Below are 14,858 nucleotides of genomic sequence, written 5' to 3'. Positions count from 1 at the left end.
TATCAACCTTGTGTAAGCTCCAATTTGTAGCTCAGAGTGGATTTAACTCCTAACTCATACAGAGGAACCAAATATTAGAATGAGGGGTATGGCAAAGGTATGTGGGTCATGGTGTGTGCTATCGAAAGACTTTGCCATGTTAACCTGACAGAATCTCTTGAGACTTGTAATGGTACTTTCTCAGCCACTGACCTTGAACATACAAGATAAAAATCAGAATGAAGTAACACTTAATCTTGCAAACATTTTCTAGGCCAAAAGGTTAAAATGGATTGAAATATTTGGATTAGCATGATAGCCAGACAACTGACATTAATATTAGGAAGTCAATAGGATAGGTCGGTCATAGCAATCTCCATATTTAATCACTAAGTCCAGTTTTCCTTTAAGGTACTATAGCCTGAATCATGGTTTGTTCCAAGAACCTGCTTTTTTTTTATTCCATAAAATGATCTTATTCTTTAGTTAATATTTTTATTACACCAAATGGGCAAGACTAACCAGTCAAACTCAAATAAAAATGAATCTGCAATGCAGATAATATACTACTTTTTATCATTCCTGCTAATCTAATACATAATACATTCCAAGTCAGCCAGTTTCCTCGGCCTTTTTGCTGTCCAATTAGCTTTTAGGATTTCAGATTTCATTGACATCTAGTTAAGAAAGTGCAGCACAACAAATCTGAGAGGCCAGAGCAGTCTCTAAAATCATTACCATAATACCACTCATTAAAAATTTTTAAACATCTAGTGTTTCAGTCTTACTTCCTTCAAAATGTATAAAATCTGATTGTTTTTGTTAAGTTAAAGCAGAGAAATAGTCTTTCCACTCATACATACCAAACTGATGTCCAATTTTAAAGTACATGGGAAAAGTCTCATGACTCATTGAAACAAAACACAAATGTATTAAATAAAAACATGGGAATGGTATCTTGACTGATTCATACAAAACACACATTTGTTTTAAGGAACAATGTTATGCTACCTTGTCCCAATATCCTTTGAACACACTGTGATATATAAGAATGAAAAGACCAGTGCTGACTGAAATGTGACAAGACGCATTCTGTAGTCCCATTGTTTGTTGTTTTCATTATGTTAGAAGAGCTTGTTTTTTTAGTGCAGCGGTTGTTTGTTTTATTATTTAGTGTTTTTTCCCTTGCTGCTCTTGTTGGGGAAAGAAGGGGCTGCACAGTCATTTTCCTTCAGCCACTTAACCAGCTGCTTGTCAGGAAACTTACGACAAAGCAATGGCAATGAATGAGCGGTGGAATCCTAACAAATAACACGTGGATCTGGAAATCAATTGTGGGAAGGGCCTACAAGAGAACTGCAAACATCTTGCTATGGCTTGGAAAAGGAGAAGACGAGCGGAATTAACTCTGTCCAAAGGATATGAACCTGCTACTGCTGACTGCTAATTAGCTTCCCTCCTAGACAATGAAGCATTGTGCATACCAAGCAGGTGTCTCTGGCAGAGTCCCACATTCAGCTATGCTGAAACACTGTAAGGGCATGAGGGTAAAAAGATTGAGATTTATACGAAAAGCAATAAACCTGAATGCCTAGAGCTGCAGGGAGTTGCACCAGGTTATACAATGTTATCTCATTGGTTTTACTGGAATGCAAGTGTGATATACAACCCTAGGCAGATATAAAATGTGCACAAATATGTATTTTACTTCAAGTATATAACCTATGCATTTCTGATCATTTACAGCAGTTTAACTGCATTCTGTAACGTTTGAACTAAAGCTAAAAATAATGAAATCACCATAATATGTCTATAAAAGGACCATGCACAACCCATAAAAAGCTGAACAACCAAGAGGGGATTAGACAACAATTGTTAATATAAGCAATCACATGACTGCTGGCATAGTTCCCCACATTCATGTTTCCATCATGATTACTGTTTTTGCATTATGCTTTGTTGATTCATCTGCAATATTTTCTTATAAGTGATAGTACCTGTATGTGTTGGAGTCCAGTGGCAAGATTCTTATGGAGCCCACATGCTCTCCTGTTTCTAAGTCATTAGGCATTCCCACATCAATGTTGTGTAACATCCAAAAACTATAACACTGCATCCTCTTACATACTTTCATATCAGTGAAATAGAATATAAACAACATGCACATTCTGTTTAAACGAAGTTATTTTCCAAAAGTTATTGCTATCTGGATAACTCATTACACTGCCAGATGGGTCACCTTAGTAATCCAACCTGCTGCTAAAGTTTTTGCGCCTTTTCATTAACGTTCATTTTCATAAACTGTTGCACACAAGCTAAAATTTCATAAAACTACGTACAACTATTTCACTTCTGATTGTATTATTTTAAGATATTATTTTTAATATTTGTTTAGGCCTCTGAACTGTTATCCGAAGTCTGATTTATTTTCCTAGAGATGTGAGATGTTTTCCTTTAATTTTGAAGATATTATTTCATTTTATATTATAATATATCATATTAAATTATTAGAAGTTGGCCCAGGGGATTCCAAACAATTGATCATGGAATCACCATATAATGTAACATTCTAAAAGAAATATTTTAATATAGAGCATGAGTGCAATTCTATGTACAGGCTGTTAAATACATAGATACACATATAGTCACACATGAAATACATTCATAGACTGTTTAGGCTCAGACATTGTGGTTTTAAAGTGCAAAACCACAATCTACATACTATAGACAAGTAAAACAACATTTCTAAGTGGTACCTACTATCACATTTCTTCCAACCTCTCATTGGACTTGGACTTGTTATGCTTTTTGCAATGTGCAGTTTACTTAACCTATATCTGTGTTTCTTGCTAACACAGACAGTAAAGGAGCATCAGGGCTGTGTTAACTAAAGTTTTTCCCCCTTTTTAAATGTATTTAGCAGCTGTGCATTATATCTGAGATGGTTATTATAAGAGCAAGTGGAACATTGATTTCCTACATTGTGTGTGGTTTAGGTATATCAAAGTGGCTTGTGGTACCTGTCAAAGATGTCTTCTTTATATGTTAGAACTTTTTGCCTCTTGTGCATTTGGCTACTGTGTACTTTTAATACATTATCCTATTTTGTTAAGCACACTTTTCAGTTTAAATTAGCTAAAACGATAACAGATGCATTAAAACAAAATGCGTTCAACGTTTTAAAATGTTTTCTTTAGAATACTGCTACAGACAAAATAGAAAAGGCTTTCCTATGAGTTAAAGCAGTAGTCCTTCTGCAGAGGTCCAACATGCTGCCTGATAAGTCAGAACTAGAGCTCTCCAAACAACAAAATGCATATACTTTTCAGATTACAGAGCTTATTGCCATTCTCAGCTGGGGGCATGTCAGATCTCTGCTGAGAGATCAGCTGCTTTAACACATAGAGAATGGAGACTGGTTTTTTAAGGCTTCATACACACCTGCAATTTCTGTTGCTGGAAACCATCTTTCATGATAATTTCCAGAAACATCACAGTGACATATGAATGAATGCTCATCTCACATGTGTACATAGCCTTACTCCTAATGTGGCAGGTATTGTGTGTAAACTAAAGGTTGCCATTAAACCAAAGGTGACAGACTACAGGAGTTATGTACGGGACACAGTGAGGTTAAATGGATGTTTACTGTCACCTGAAATTGTATTGTATTGCCCTGAAATACTGCAACTGGGATTTTTATATTGATCTATACCAATGTAAAAATGTAGCATGTTCCCCCTTTGCCTCGGTGAGTCTCACATCCAGTGGAACTGACATTTTTCCACCGTCACTGTTCTAAGAGTAAACTTCAGTACCCGTAAGTTGAAATCCAGCACACATATATGTAAGAATAATTTTTTTCATGTGCACTGAATACAGTCACCACACCATATGCCACATATTTCTCTGTTCTGCTCAAAGTTTTGATTTTTCCAGACCTATGTCTGATTGAATGTGAGCAGTCCAAATATCCTTCATCTGTCTATATTTTCTCTAAATTTCAGCCCATGTCTGTATACATTTTTAGAAACACCTTGTAAAAGATTGGGCAGTTTTATGGAGAAAAAACCCTCTGTGACGCTGCTTTCTGTACATGCTGTTACCAGTGACCTTAAAATGACAGCAGCTATCTACCCTTGAAGCCATTTCTTTAAATATTGTATTCTACTGATTTGTTACTGAAGATCACAGTTTCATCCTTTTGCCAGGAATCCTGAAATTCACACAATACAGAGCTCTGTGTAGCTGTCTCTCAAACTATTCTGCTCTAAATGACCTATTGTCCTTAATATCAGAACTTCCTGGTTATTGAACATGCCCCTACTCTTTATCAGGAAGTCTATATTTCCCCTACATCAGGCTGCTGTTACATTTTTAAACACCTAACATAGGATCAGAGTGTTGTCCTTTTCAGTACTGCTTTAAAGAGGAATTATAGTTGTTATGAGTTCTTTTTTAATTGGTTCTTTATAGGGAAAGAAAAAATCTTCAATATTACAAAGCAAGTCTATCTGAATAAACTTAATTCTCACTTTTCCCTACCTTCTGAATAAAAAAATCAAGTCTTAAAGTTATAAAAGAACATGTGGACAACCCCTCTTCCCTCAAGTGACAATGCAAGTGCTCTGTTAATGGCCTAGTGTTATGTTAACATGAGTCTGGTAGTCTTCACTCTTTTGTAAGATAGAACTGGGCACAAGCCTTATTCCCTCACCCCCATAGCTAAACAGAGCAGTGGGTGAGTATGTTCAGCTGGGGAAAGGGGCATTCAATGATAATATTTTACTGCATTGGCAAATAAGAATTTTGCTTTCAATTTGAACAGAAGACATAATTAAAATACTGGATGCAAAATATTGATTTAGCAAAATTGCTAAGAAAACTGTATTTAGCATTCCAGAGCCATTCTGAATCTTCTACTCCTTTTATTCCTATAGGTGCCACCTGCCCATTTCAACACTGAGAGCATGGCACAGATGATTGCCCGTAAGACAGAAGCCCTTCGCTCTGAACTGCAAGAGCAGCATGAAGCCGACTACCAGCATGCCCTGGTGCAGATAAAAGACACCATAAGAGAGACAGAAGGACTTGACATGAAGGAAACCCTTCAGGACCAGATCAGACAATGGTTTATTGAGTGCAGGTAACAACATTTCTCCTATAAATACAGTATTGTTTAGACAAGGTATACCTAATAAAACCTGGAAAATAGAGATTTGTTGCAGAAACCACAGGTAAGGTAAATGTTTATACTGACACAATGGGTTTTATGTTTGGACTTCTAGTTTACTGGTCATAATTAGGTTTCCAGTCAACTTTGGAAGGGGTAAATAAAGTCAAGATGGTGATGGAACTGTGTACTGCCATGCTACTCAGTATAGTGAATTCTTCTAAATGTTTGTTTCTTTTAAAATACTGTAAATAGATTTTGCGTGACCTGTGTTACCTAGCTTTGTACAGACTGTCTCTTTAACCTGTGCTGGAATGGTCAGCAGAGGAGTAAGTGGACCATTACCAGCTCTAGCTCACTGATCATGAAGTTGGATAACCTAAGCAAAAGTAAACATACCATCAGATACTAAAATACTTAACCTTGTTCATTATTAAATGTGCTCTGTGCAATATCTGAATGTAAATGAAGTGCTAGTAAAAGCTGATTGTGTTAGGGTACAGGGTAGGTAGGGAGAGTTCTTCTTCTGCTATTAGTATCAGAAGATCCGTTTGTATTTTACTGTATTTTATTTCTTTTAACTCATATTTCACCCTCTAGTGTAAATAATGTTTAAGTATGATAAGTATTAATTGTCTCCCTATCTTTGACATTGCTTTATATATCCACCACCAAAACACACATTGCCGATATTCTGTTTTCTCCATACCCACAGGTTAGACTGTGTTTTTCTTACCAGCAGTTGGTAAGGATAACATCTGTGACCGGTGTAAGGATAGTCTGTTCACCTAGAACCTAATGCAATATGCATTACTGCATTTTATTATTGGCTCACTTAAAGTTAAACTGTAAATAATGATGAGGATGAATTGAGCTCTCATCAGCTGAGACAAGCAGATGATTTAGCAGGCTCATAAAAGCTGTAAGTCAAGCATTCTGTACAGAAGTGCACATACTAGCTTATTTAATGGAGATTTTAGAATGCTATGACTTCAAAGCCTGCTTGTAACGCAAGGGTGTGCAGGACCATTTTTTTTTTGCAGATCTGCGTATACACAGATGTTTTGATCTTAGCAAAAAAAGTAAACTTATGAAAATGTATGGCACTTTATAACAGAGACTTCTGGAGCTCAAGTTTTAAAATTCAGGAAATCCAAGTGTAGGATGTTACAGTGACCATGCAATTTGAATAACTTGTTTTGCATAAGGAGTATAGATATTAAAAGTCATCCTGCACCACCATTCTAACACAGGGTCTTCCTGACAAAATACTGTAAAAGGTTTCCAGATTTCACCATACCAGGAGAAGATGCACATTTACAGGAGCCTGCTTACCTAGCTACTCTGTTTCAGACAAGCTGTACTTACTTACAAACTTGACTTATTGGCTGCTAATATACTCCTATGCATTAAGTGTTATCTAGAATATACACCAAGTAATGAAACTAAAAAATACCCACAGAATCATATGTTGGTTTTTATGGGAGATGCTAAGTTAATATGAATAAATATAACTTAATGTTTGATGTAGTGGGAATTAGGGGATGCTGAGTCTTGGACTTGACCAGTACATGCAGGTGACACATAACTTTGTATAAAAGAGGGTACCTTGCTGTAAAATGAACACAGTTTTGGTCATAAGTGAGTAATCAGACCATAAAAAAGATGGGGCACTTGAATGAAGATTTGATGGGTCACTTGGCATTAGAGTGATTGAGAGGGGCCTAACTGTAGAATTGGGGATTTGGGTACCTGGTTGGGAATGAGGAATTCTGTATGCTTAATGGAGTGATACTTGAATTAAGTGGGCGCTTGATCCACAATTAGGTACATTTATGTTCCACAAAACTAGGCTCAGGAACTCCCCCTATGGTCCTTCTTCCTTTGGGATGTCCCAGAAAAAATATCCTATCACTGCACCAAACACTGAATAATGAATGTGCATATTTGGGTAAAAATATTCTTGTCCGGAGATCCTTCACTTTTTCGGAAGCAGCCTGTTTTGAAGATTGTGGTGACAAAAGGTTTCGGAGTTAAAGGATGAGTTTATATTCTTAGCTATTTACCTAGTGAATAGAATATGGCATAAGTAGCACGCATATGATTATTTTTAAGTATTTTGCCATGATTCTTCTAGAATGTTTTAAACTAGTAATGTACCTTCTACATTTATGTGCATTAAAGTGGTTTACTGAGCAGCAGAATTGATATTGGGCCTGATGTAAAAATATAATATTCCCTTGGATCACATGGTGCCTGTTTTGGCGCCTAAAATGTATTATACATCCATGCAGTATATAATTTCATAGCTACTATTTTGTGGTTTAGTGTAATCAACCATGTATTTTGGGGGTTTATATCCTAATCTTGTCGAAGAAAATTGCATTTGTCTGTTAACAAAAAGCAGAAGGCAGCTATCACAGTACAGTGGATGCATAGCATATATATTTTGTTTTATTCCGAATAACAAAAATTAGGTTTTGCGCTTGCTGGACATCCGGTCTATACACAACAAATTTTAAATGATCTGGATGAGTTGTGTCTGATTTCATGCATCTTTTAAGCACATGTGGGTTTAAAGGTTCACATCTGTTACTGACCTTTCCATGTGTTACGGCAAAGAATACGTTAGGATTTTGTAGTGGTTGGGTGGAGGCTTCAGGAAAACATGTTCCCATTTTTCATTAATCAGAATTTGGCTTGTATTCCTAGGACATGCTATTCTGATTTACAGATCTTAGTCCAAAGGTCTGGTAGGAAGCTCCTAAAGTTTATCCCTGGCCAATTTCTTTTGCTTTTGGATAAATTAGAGTATGGTTATAACTCCTTGCATGTTTTTTGTTGCTGTTTCCATCTCTTAAGGAGACTTCTCCTTACTTACTATCCTAGTGACACAAAAGGAGATCTTTTTAAAAAGAAACAAAATATCCCCTTAGCTTGTTGTTACCAGAACAACTGTTCCTACTAAAAGATTTCCCCACTATTCATGTTCTGGAGCGTGTAAGTATTGCAACACTATCAGCCCTGCTTTAACATAAGATACTGTTATGAAAAATGTTCTGAGAGCATCAACAGGGAATGTTCGAGGTAATGTCTGATTCCCTATTTTAGAAATAGAGCCCTATTTGTTCTCCAGTAATCACCCACCAAAATACCAGGACCCTGCAATGGGGCTATTTGCTAACCTGACCTTGCTTTTGTGATAGTAGCTTTTTTCCTTAACTTCTACATGCTTTGACTGTACTTTGCTGTCTCAACTTAAGTTTTACTCTGGCTTCTTTGACTGATATTCCTCTGGACTTTGGTTTAGAATTGATTCCTTCTGTAAAATTCATTTACCTTTTCATAATCTTTTGTTCAGTATCTAATGGCATCTAAGTTCTAATAGGTGTTTAGAGGTTCACACATTAACTTCTGCACTTTAATTTAAAGAAACAGAAAAATTGAAGCTCTTCCCCTTCCCACTGACCTAATATCTACATCATACAGAAATCATTCTATTCACTGTCCTGTCTGCCTGGGTCTGGAGCATTGTTTACCAGCTTCTTCACTAAGCCCTATTCCATTAAAATCGTATGAATGCACTAAAGAATACAGGTGTCATGGGAACCTTCCAATGTGGGCAGACATGGTAGCCAACATATTTTTCTCATTAAAAGTTTCGTTTTAGTTGTGCAGAATTGTAAGTCTGTGTATGTTTGTATTTTGCCATTTTTAACAAACATGAAAATACTTATGGCTCTTACTTAATTACGCTATCTAGAATTCCTAGTGCATGGTTCACATATATAATATAGTAGTATAGAAATATCAACAAATTTCTTAACCTGTCTTGGAGGTTCATGAGTGCACCAGAAGATAAAGTGAGCAGCACATGACCTGGCCATTACCATTTGAACTGTGCTCATAAAATGATACAGCATGGAAAGAAAAACCATCTGAATAAGTGATGAATTCACTTGCACAGTAGGGAGTTGACAAGAACAGGTGGAACAGAATTAAACGAAGCATGCAACTTTGTGATCCACCGCTTAGGTCATAAATGACCTACTGTGCCTGTAGCTTCTCATCAAAGTGCATCTGGTTTGCAGATGCATATCAGCTGATTTGTTATGGACAGGTATGGTAAAGTGATTAAACAAAACATGCTACCTGAAATATCTGAAATTTTGTCTCTATTCATCTATCATAAAATCTAGTATAGAATCTCTATGTTACACTTTAATTTCAATTCAAATGTCTAATACACAACATAACACACAAAAAAATCACAACTTGCTGTGCACACCGCAAATATTCAATATCCATAGAAAATTGTTTCTGTTACAACATTTATTCTGCTTCGACCCCCATCCAGTTCTGCAGTTACTCTTTCACAAGACAAATACAAATAACACAATGATCTTAGAATTATCAACAATCTTTTGTATAAGATACAGTTACATGTTCCAGCTGCTAGCTATAAAAATGTATTTCCAAATTCCTGGAAGTGAGGAGAATTAAAAAGTAGTGCTTGAAGGGAATTCTATGGACCCTCACAAGTCAGCAGAGACTTTTATACATTGGTAGTGAAGCAAAAGAAAACATGAAGCATGGGACAAAAGAGGCAGAATTCCTCACATGTTTCCCTAAGCAGAAAAGTCTAATGAATGAATAATGCATGTCCCAACCCGGGAGAGGAGAACTAATGAGTGAGCCAGGCTAACACACAGCCTGCCCCTCTAATGAGTGTGCTCCACGAACACACGGTCTTCTTCTTATAATGGCATGCCACTCAAACCTGTGTGCTTCATTCCTGTGCAGGAATATTTACTGTGCAGAACACAAGATTAAGTGCTTCAGGACTAGGAAGAAAATCAGCACAACATTTCATTTATGTCTGGTCCTGCCCCAGTTACTAAGGTTAATTAGAACATGTCTGGCTCATCCTTAGCACAGCATCCCTCTGTCTTTTGGACATATGTCACCTAGTGAAAAACATTCTTATCTATGGAGGAAAAATAATCTCATTGATAGATTTTACTTGCTAAATGGTGCTCAAATGGAACTTTACATTCCAAAGTCAAAATAACTATATAATGTTTGGCAGTCCTGGTTTGTTCTTCTTTAACTACTTGAAAGACTAAGTAGTTAACAGGAACAAAAGAGCCTGGATTGACCGTTTACAGAAATGGAAGCTTTTACTTATATTTTGCAGATTTCTTTCCTTCATTGACAGCAGCTTTGTTTGAAGGTTGCTTAACTAATTAATAGGCATTGGAGAGCAATGGTAAAGAGATTTGGTCCATTGAAAGACTTCTTTACTCAATAAAGTACAGATTCTTTCATTGAGGTTGGTGCTACCAGTTGAAAGACATTTTACATTTGCTCACAATTCTTTTTTGCTGGTGCTATCTCATTTGATGAGAATGCCAAGTGTTCACCCTGGGGGATGGGGGTGGAGAGATTCTTTGAGTAAGCGGGAATTCAAAATAGCAGCACAAATAGTTTGATTTGGTCTTTTAAATGTGTAGGCATATGATACAAAAAAGAACCACTGAAGAGTGGTTATAATATGTAATAATAAACAATCTGTTGCTTTGAAACAAGTCCTCATTTGTTTGGACCATGTTCCATACTGTAAAGTAAAATTTTTCTATTCCCACTGTCTGCGGTCTAGAAATCATTTGATAAAGAGCTATACTGTTACATTTTGACCTTCTAAATTACTCTTTAATAGAAAGTCAGTATAATCGTTATTTTGGAAGTGATGCCAAGCAGGAAGTGTACAGCTTTTATTAATACAATTTATTTTTTGTGGCTCACCTCAACTCTTTGGAATATACATACTCAGCAGGATTTGATCCTTTCCAAAATTCTTTTTGGTTAAATTGATTTTGCCAAAACGTGCAAGACATCTCCATTAAAGTGTTATCTCGGAGACTACCACATGGCGAAGAATATCATGAGTGACAATGATTTTGGAGGGTAATAGTGAGGACCCATTTATGTTCCAGTATGGGTCCACAAGGGATTTCTACATCTGGACTCAATGTATTTTATTGGGTGACACTGGATTTGTAGGGGGAAAGGGACCTTTATTGAGCTTCTGTACATAAAGATTTATAGGTTTGCTGACACTAATGAACTGGTCGGGGCAGTCAACGTGGGGTTCAGACCGAAACTCTTGTGCTCTTTTGTTTTTCATGCTCAGTTTGAAATGGATAAATTAGAAGTATTGAAAGTTGGATGGGTAAATGCCTGTAGACCTGTAGGCCATTTATCAGAGTTCCTGTGTAGCTTTGGTGAACATTTGGTTGTAATCGATGTGACATCTGTACATGTTCCTTCTTCTGATTGCTCTTTAGAGATCTCTGTAGCCTTTTAACCCATCTTCGTAACCCCCCTGTGAAGGAGGTATTTGTTTAACTATCTTTGACACAAGCATGAATCTACCAAGCTTATAGAAACAGTAGGGATGCGGTTATTCATCAATTCTGCCCACCCGTTGTCTTCACCATGTGCATGGATAGCTGCCCGGGAGTAAGAAATGGATTATTAGTTATTCCTTTGTGACGTACAATTATATTTTGTAGCACAGTAGAATTTACCAGCTGTGTTAGTTTTTCCATTTAGCTTGAAGGACCACAATCATGATAAATACAGTATTCTGATAACTGTATTTGGTTAAAACATGTAATGCTCATCATTTTTCTGTAGAAAAAAAATCCAGCAAAAGTTACAGTGAAAACGCCTGGGACAAACTGTAACACTACTAGGGGATGTTTAGCAGTTGCAGCAAAAGTTGTATTTATTAATTATTAATTTAATATGAATAAAAAGTAACCATTGAAAGCACAACCTAGCAGTACTAAAATCCAGAAAAAATGTAGGCTTTAAATAAAAGAGCAAGTGATTTATTGAAATGATTGCATGATTTAATTAGACCCTATAGAGAGATAATTACAGGGGTTGCCATTGCTGACCTCCTGCTGAAAATACTAGTTGTCTGTCTCTCCATATTTTCAATAGAGTCCCTGATCTAGAACAAACATGCAAATAAAAAGCTTTCTCTAAAAACGCACTCATCTTTTTTTTTATAAAACGTAGTGTGTACCTTGTATGACTGTAGTATATGTTACCATTTTATCTATTCCTGTGCAAAGTGTTGACACAAGCCAACACCAAAAACAAAGAAAGTTTTAATTAAATTCTTTCCATTGGTATCAATATAATCAGCTTTGTCTTTGCATTCCATGGCATATAAATTGCTGCAAATGAATGTGTAATTCTTAATCCCCTAGAGAGATTTACATGTCTAACATTATCCAAATTAAATTAAAAGCAGGCCACATACATTATATTCTGCTGGTTTCAGTTTGTGATATTGTAGGTTTATTTTAACTGTAAAGGTTTAGTATACAGAAGAGGAAGTAGCAACCTCTTTTGCACTCACTTCATGTAAATAAAGAAAATGCAAACCAGATCGGTCTGTCAGGTTGCATTTTAAAACAGAAGCATAATAAGCATACAGTGTATGGCTAACAAGCAGTTTATGGAAAATATGCAGATTTCATTTGCATAGCGTGGATTTAATCTTTGTAAATATAAAATATTAATGATGGCAAGTTTTTCCGGCCCCAGATATCCCCAAGACATTGTTGGCAAACAGCAGCATTTGCAATATACTGAACTCTTTGGATTGCACACATCCAGCCTTCACTGCTGAGCTCCAGGAGGGCAGGAAGGCTGCCGCTACAGGTGTGAGTTTAATGAACAACGCAGTAAAAAATGGGTTTGTGGTCAGAGGGAAGGAAATCCCCCAGACATGGCATGAAGTCCCATTAATTCAAGAGGATGTTTTCCTTTCAGCTAACCATAGGAAAGCAGGGCATTATCAGGCCTGCTCAAAAGACTGCTGAGTTTTACAAATAACCACACCTGTGGCTGCAGAAATCTATACTGTTTTGTTTCTTTTGCTTTGTCAAGTTTGCTGTTTTCCATTGAGCCTCCCCAGAAGTAAAAAAAGCTTATTTGGGTGAGTGCTTTCTCTGTATTGCATTTTCACTAGATCATGTCGAGTGGAACAAGTGCAATAATCTCCTTAGTTTGAGAAATGTAGAAAACACAGGAAGTTCAACTAACAACAAAAAAAGCTACACGGCCCACCCTGCATGACACTTTCACTGATTGTGGCAAGTCCTCAGGCTCTTGTTTTATTTTTTTTTCTTCACCTACCTGCAATAATGGTTTATCCTGAAAGTAAGGTTTGCACAAAAATGCCCTACACCTTTCTTTTCTTTTATTTTTCTGTATCCAAGTCTCCGTCTGTCATAAAAATAGTACAGTGGCTTTAGTTGTTGGTGAGGATTAGTATACAACTGCAAGTGGAATCTGTTTAACCCCAGTGGGCCAAAAGCTTCTTATCTACCAGAATTCAATGTTTCTGTGTTTAAATGTCTCACGCTCCTCACATGCTTGATTTACCCTGGAGCAGGTTTCTAATCCTAAGAAAAGAAAGACAGGCCTCTGTGCCAGACGGGATAAATCCAGGTCCAAGACAGAGATGTAGAAATCACAAGCTCCCATAAATCAAGTCACCATTAGCACAAGTGGGAGGTGGCACAAGGGCTTCTATCGGGAGAATGCCGTTTTCTGCCTGCAATCAGCAGGGTGGAATCCTCCTGAGAACCATGATTATAGTATATGCCCTAATCCTCATGTTATTCCCCAAACATTAAGTGTATGGAGCACTCCTTCTTTCTCAATTACAATTCCTTGACTAACTGTAAAAAGTTTTCAGTATTGTTCAAAGTGGCTATTGCACTAAGGTCAATGCAGTGATCCCTCCGCTGTCTGGTGTGATTAGGAGAGTGTTTTCTCAGCATCTACCGTGTAGAAAAGGCAGTTGTGGGAGCTGACAAAGTTAATCACTTGGGAGTAGACAACATATTTTAACTAGACTTGGTGTTAGTTTCTAAAGAATATCCAAGGGGCTCCTATTCTCGTTGTGCTTGAAAAATCCAAAACAAAGTTTAAAGATGAGGGAATGTGGGAATTGTTTTACAAGAAGCATTTGGTTGCATTCAATGCACCCGCAGATGCTAACAGAGCAGTAGTTGTTTGACACACTTTCTTAGCTCTTTTCGAGAAATTGGTATAGATTTATTTTTTTACCTTTTTTTCACCTTTTTAGTTATCATACCTTTTTGCACTTTGTAACATTCCATAGGTGTAGTTTGGGAGGTAATCTACTCAAACATCTCATCCGCTTCCATGCCCCTTGGCTACATACAGACACTGTAGAGTCTTCAGGGCTTTAAAGTAAATTATTCTTGAACTATTTGCTTTGATATTACATTGTTTTGAGTAACAGACTGCTCACAAATCCACAAGTACTATCTGGGTGGCATTGTTTTATCACTTCTTAGATTGTAAGCTCTTCGGGGCAGGGTCCTCTCCTCCTGTGTCACCTTCTGTGTCTGTCTGTCATTTGCAACCCCTATTTAATGTACAGCGCTGCATAATATGTCGGCACTATATAAATACTGTTTATTGATAATATATATTTATAAGCAAAGAATCGGTCAGGTAACAGAAGTGTGCCCTGGTACATTTTATGTCATCAACTTTTGAAGTTCTGTCAGTTTTAAGAAAAGAAACTGTTAAATTATATCATGGTGCTCTACGTATATATCTATACTGCAAACAATATTTGTACCATTTC

General features: G+C 36.8%; 1 protein-coding gene across 1 annotated transcript in view; it reads left to right on the top strand.

Annotated features, from left to right (window-relative positions):
- The window catches only part of IQCA1 (IQ motif containing with AAA domain 1), a 98,043-nt gene that overhangs the window by 50,239 nt on the left and 32,946 nt on the right, over positions 1-14,858 (top strand). Inside the window, exon 7 of the mRNA XM_072418508.1 lies at positions 4,920-5,125. Within this exon, the coding sequence (XP_072274609.1) occupies positions 4,920-5,125 (206 nt within the window). The remainder of the gene's footprint in view (positions 1-4,919; positions 5,126-14,858) is intronic.

The sequence above is a fragment of the Pyxicephalus adspersus genome, chromosome 7, assembly GCF_032062135.1.
Source record: "Pyxicephalus adspersus chromosome 7, UCB_Pads_2.0, whole genome shotgun sequence".
Classification (NCBI taxonomy): domain Eukaryota; kingdom Metazoa; phylum Chordata; class Amphibia; order Anura; family Pyxicephalidae; genus Pyxicephalus; species Pyxicephalus adspersus.
Note: the sequence above shows the minus strand (reverse complement) of the source record. Positions and strands in the feature narration are given on the sequence as shown.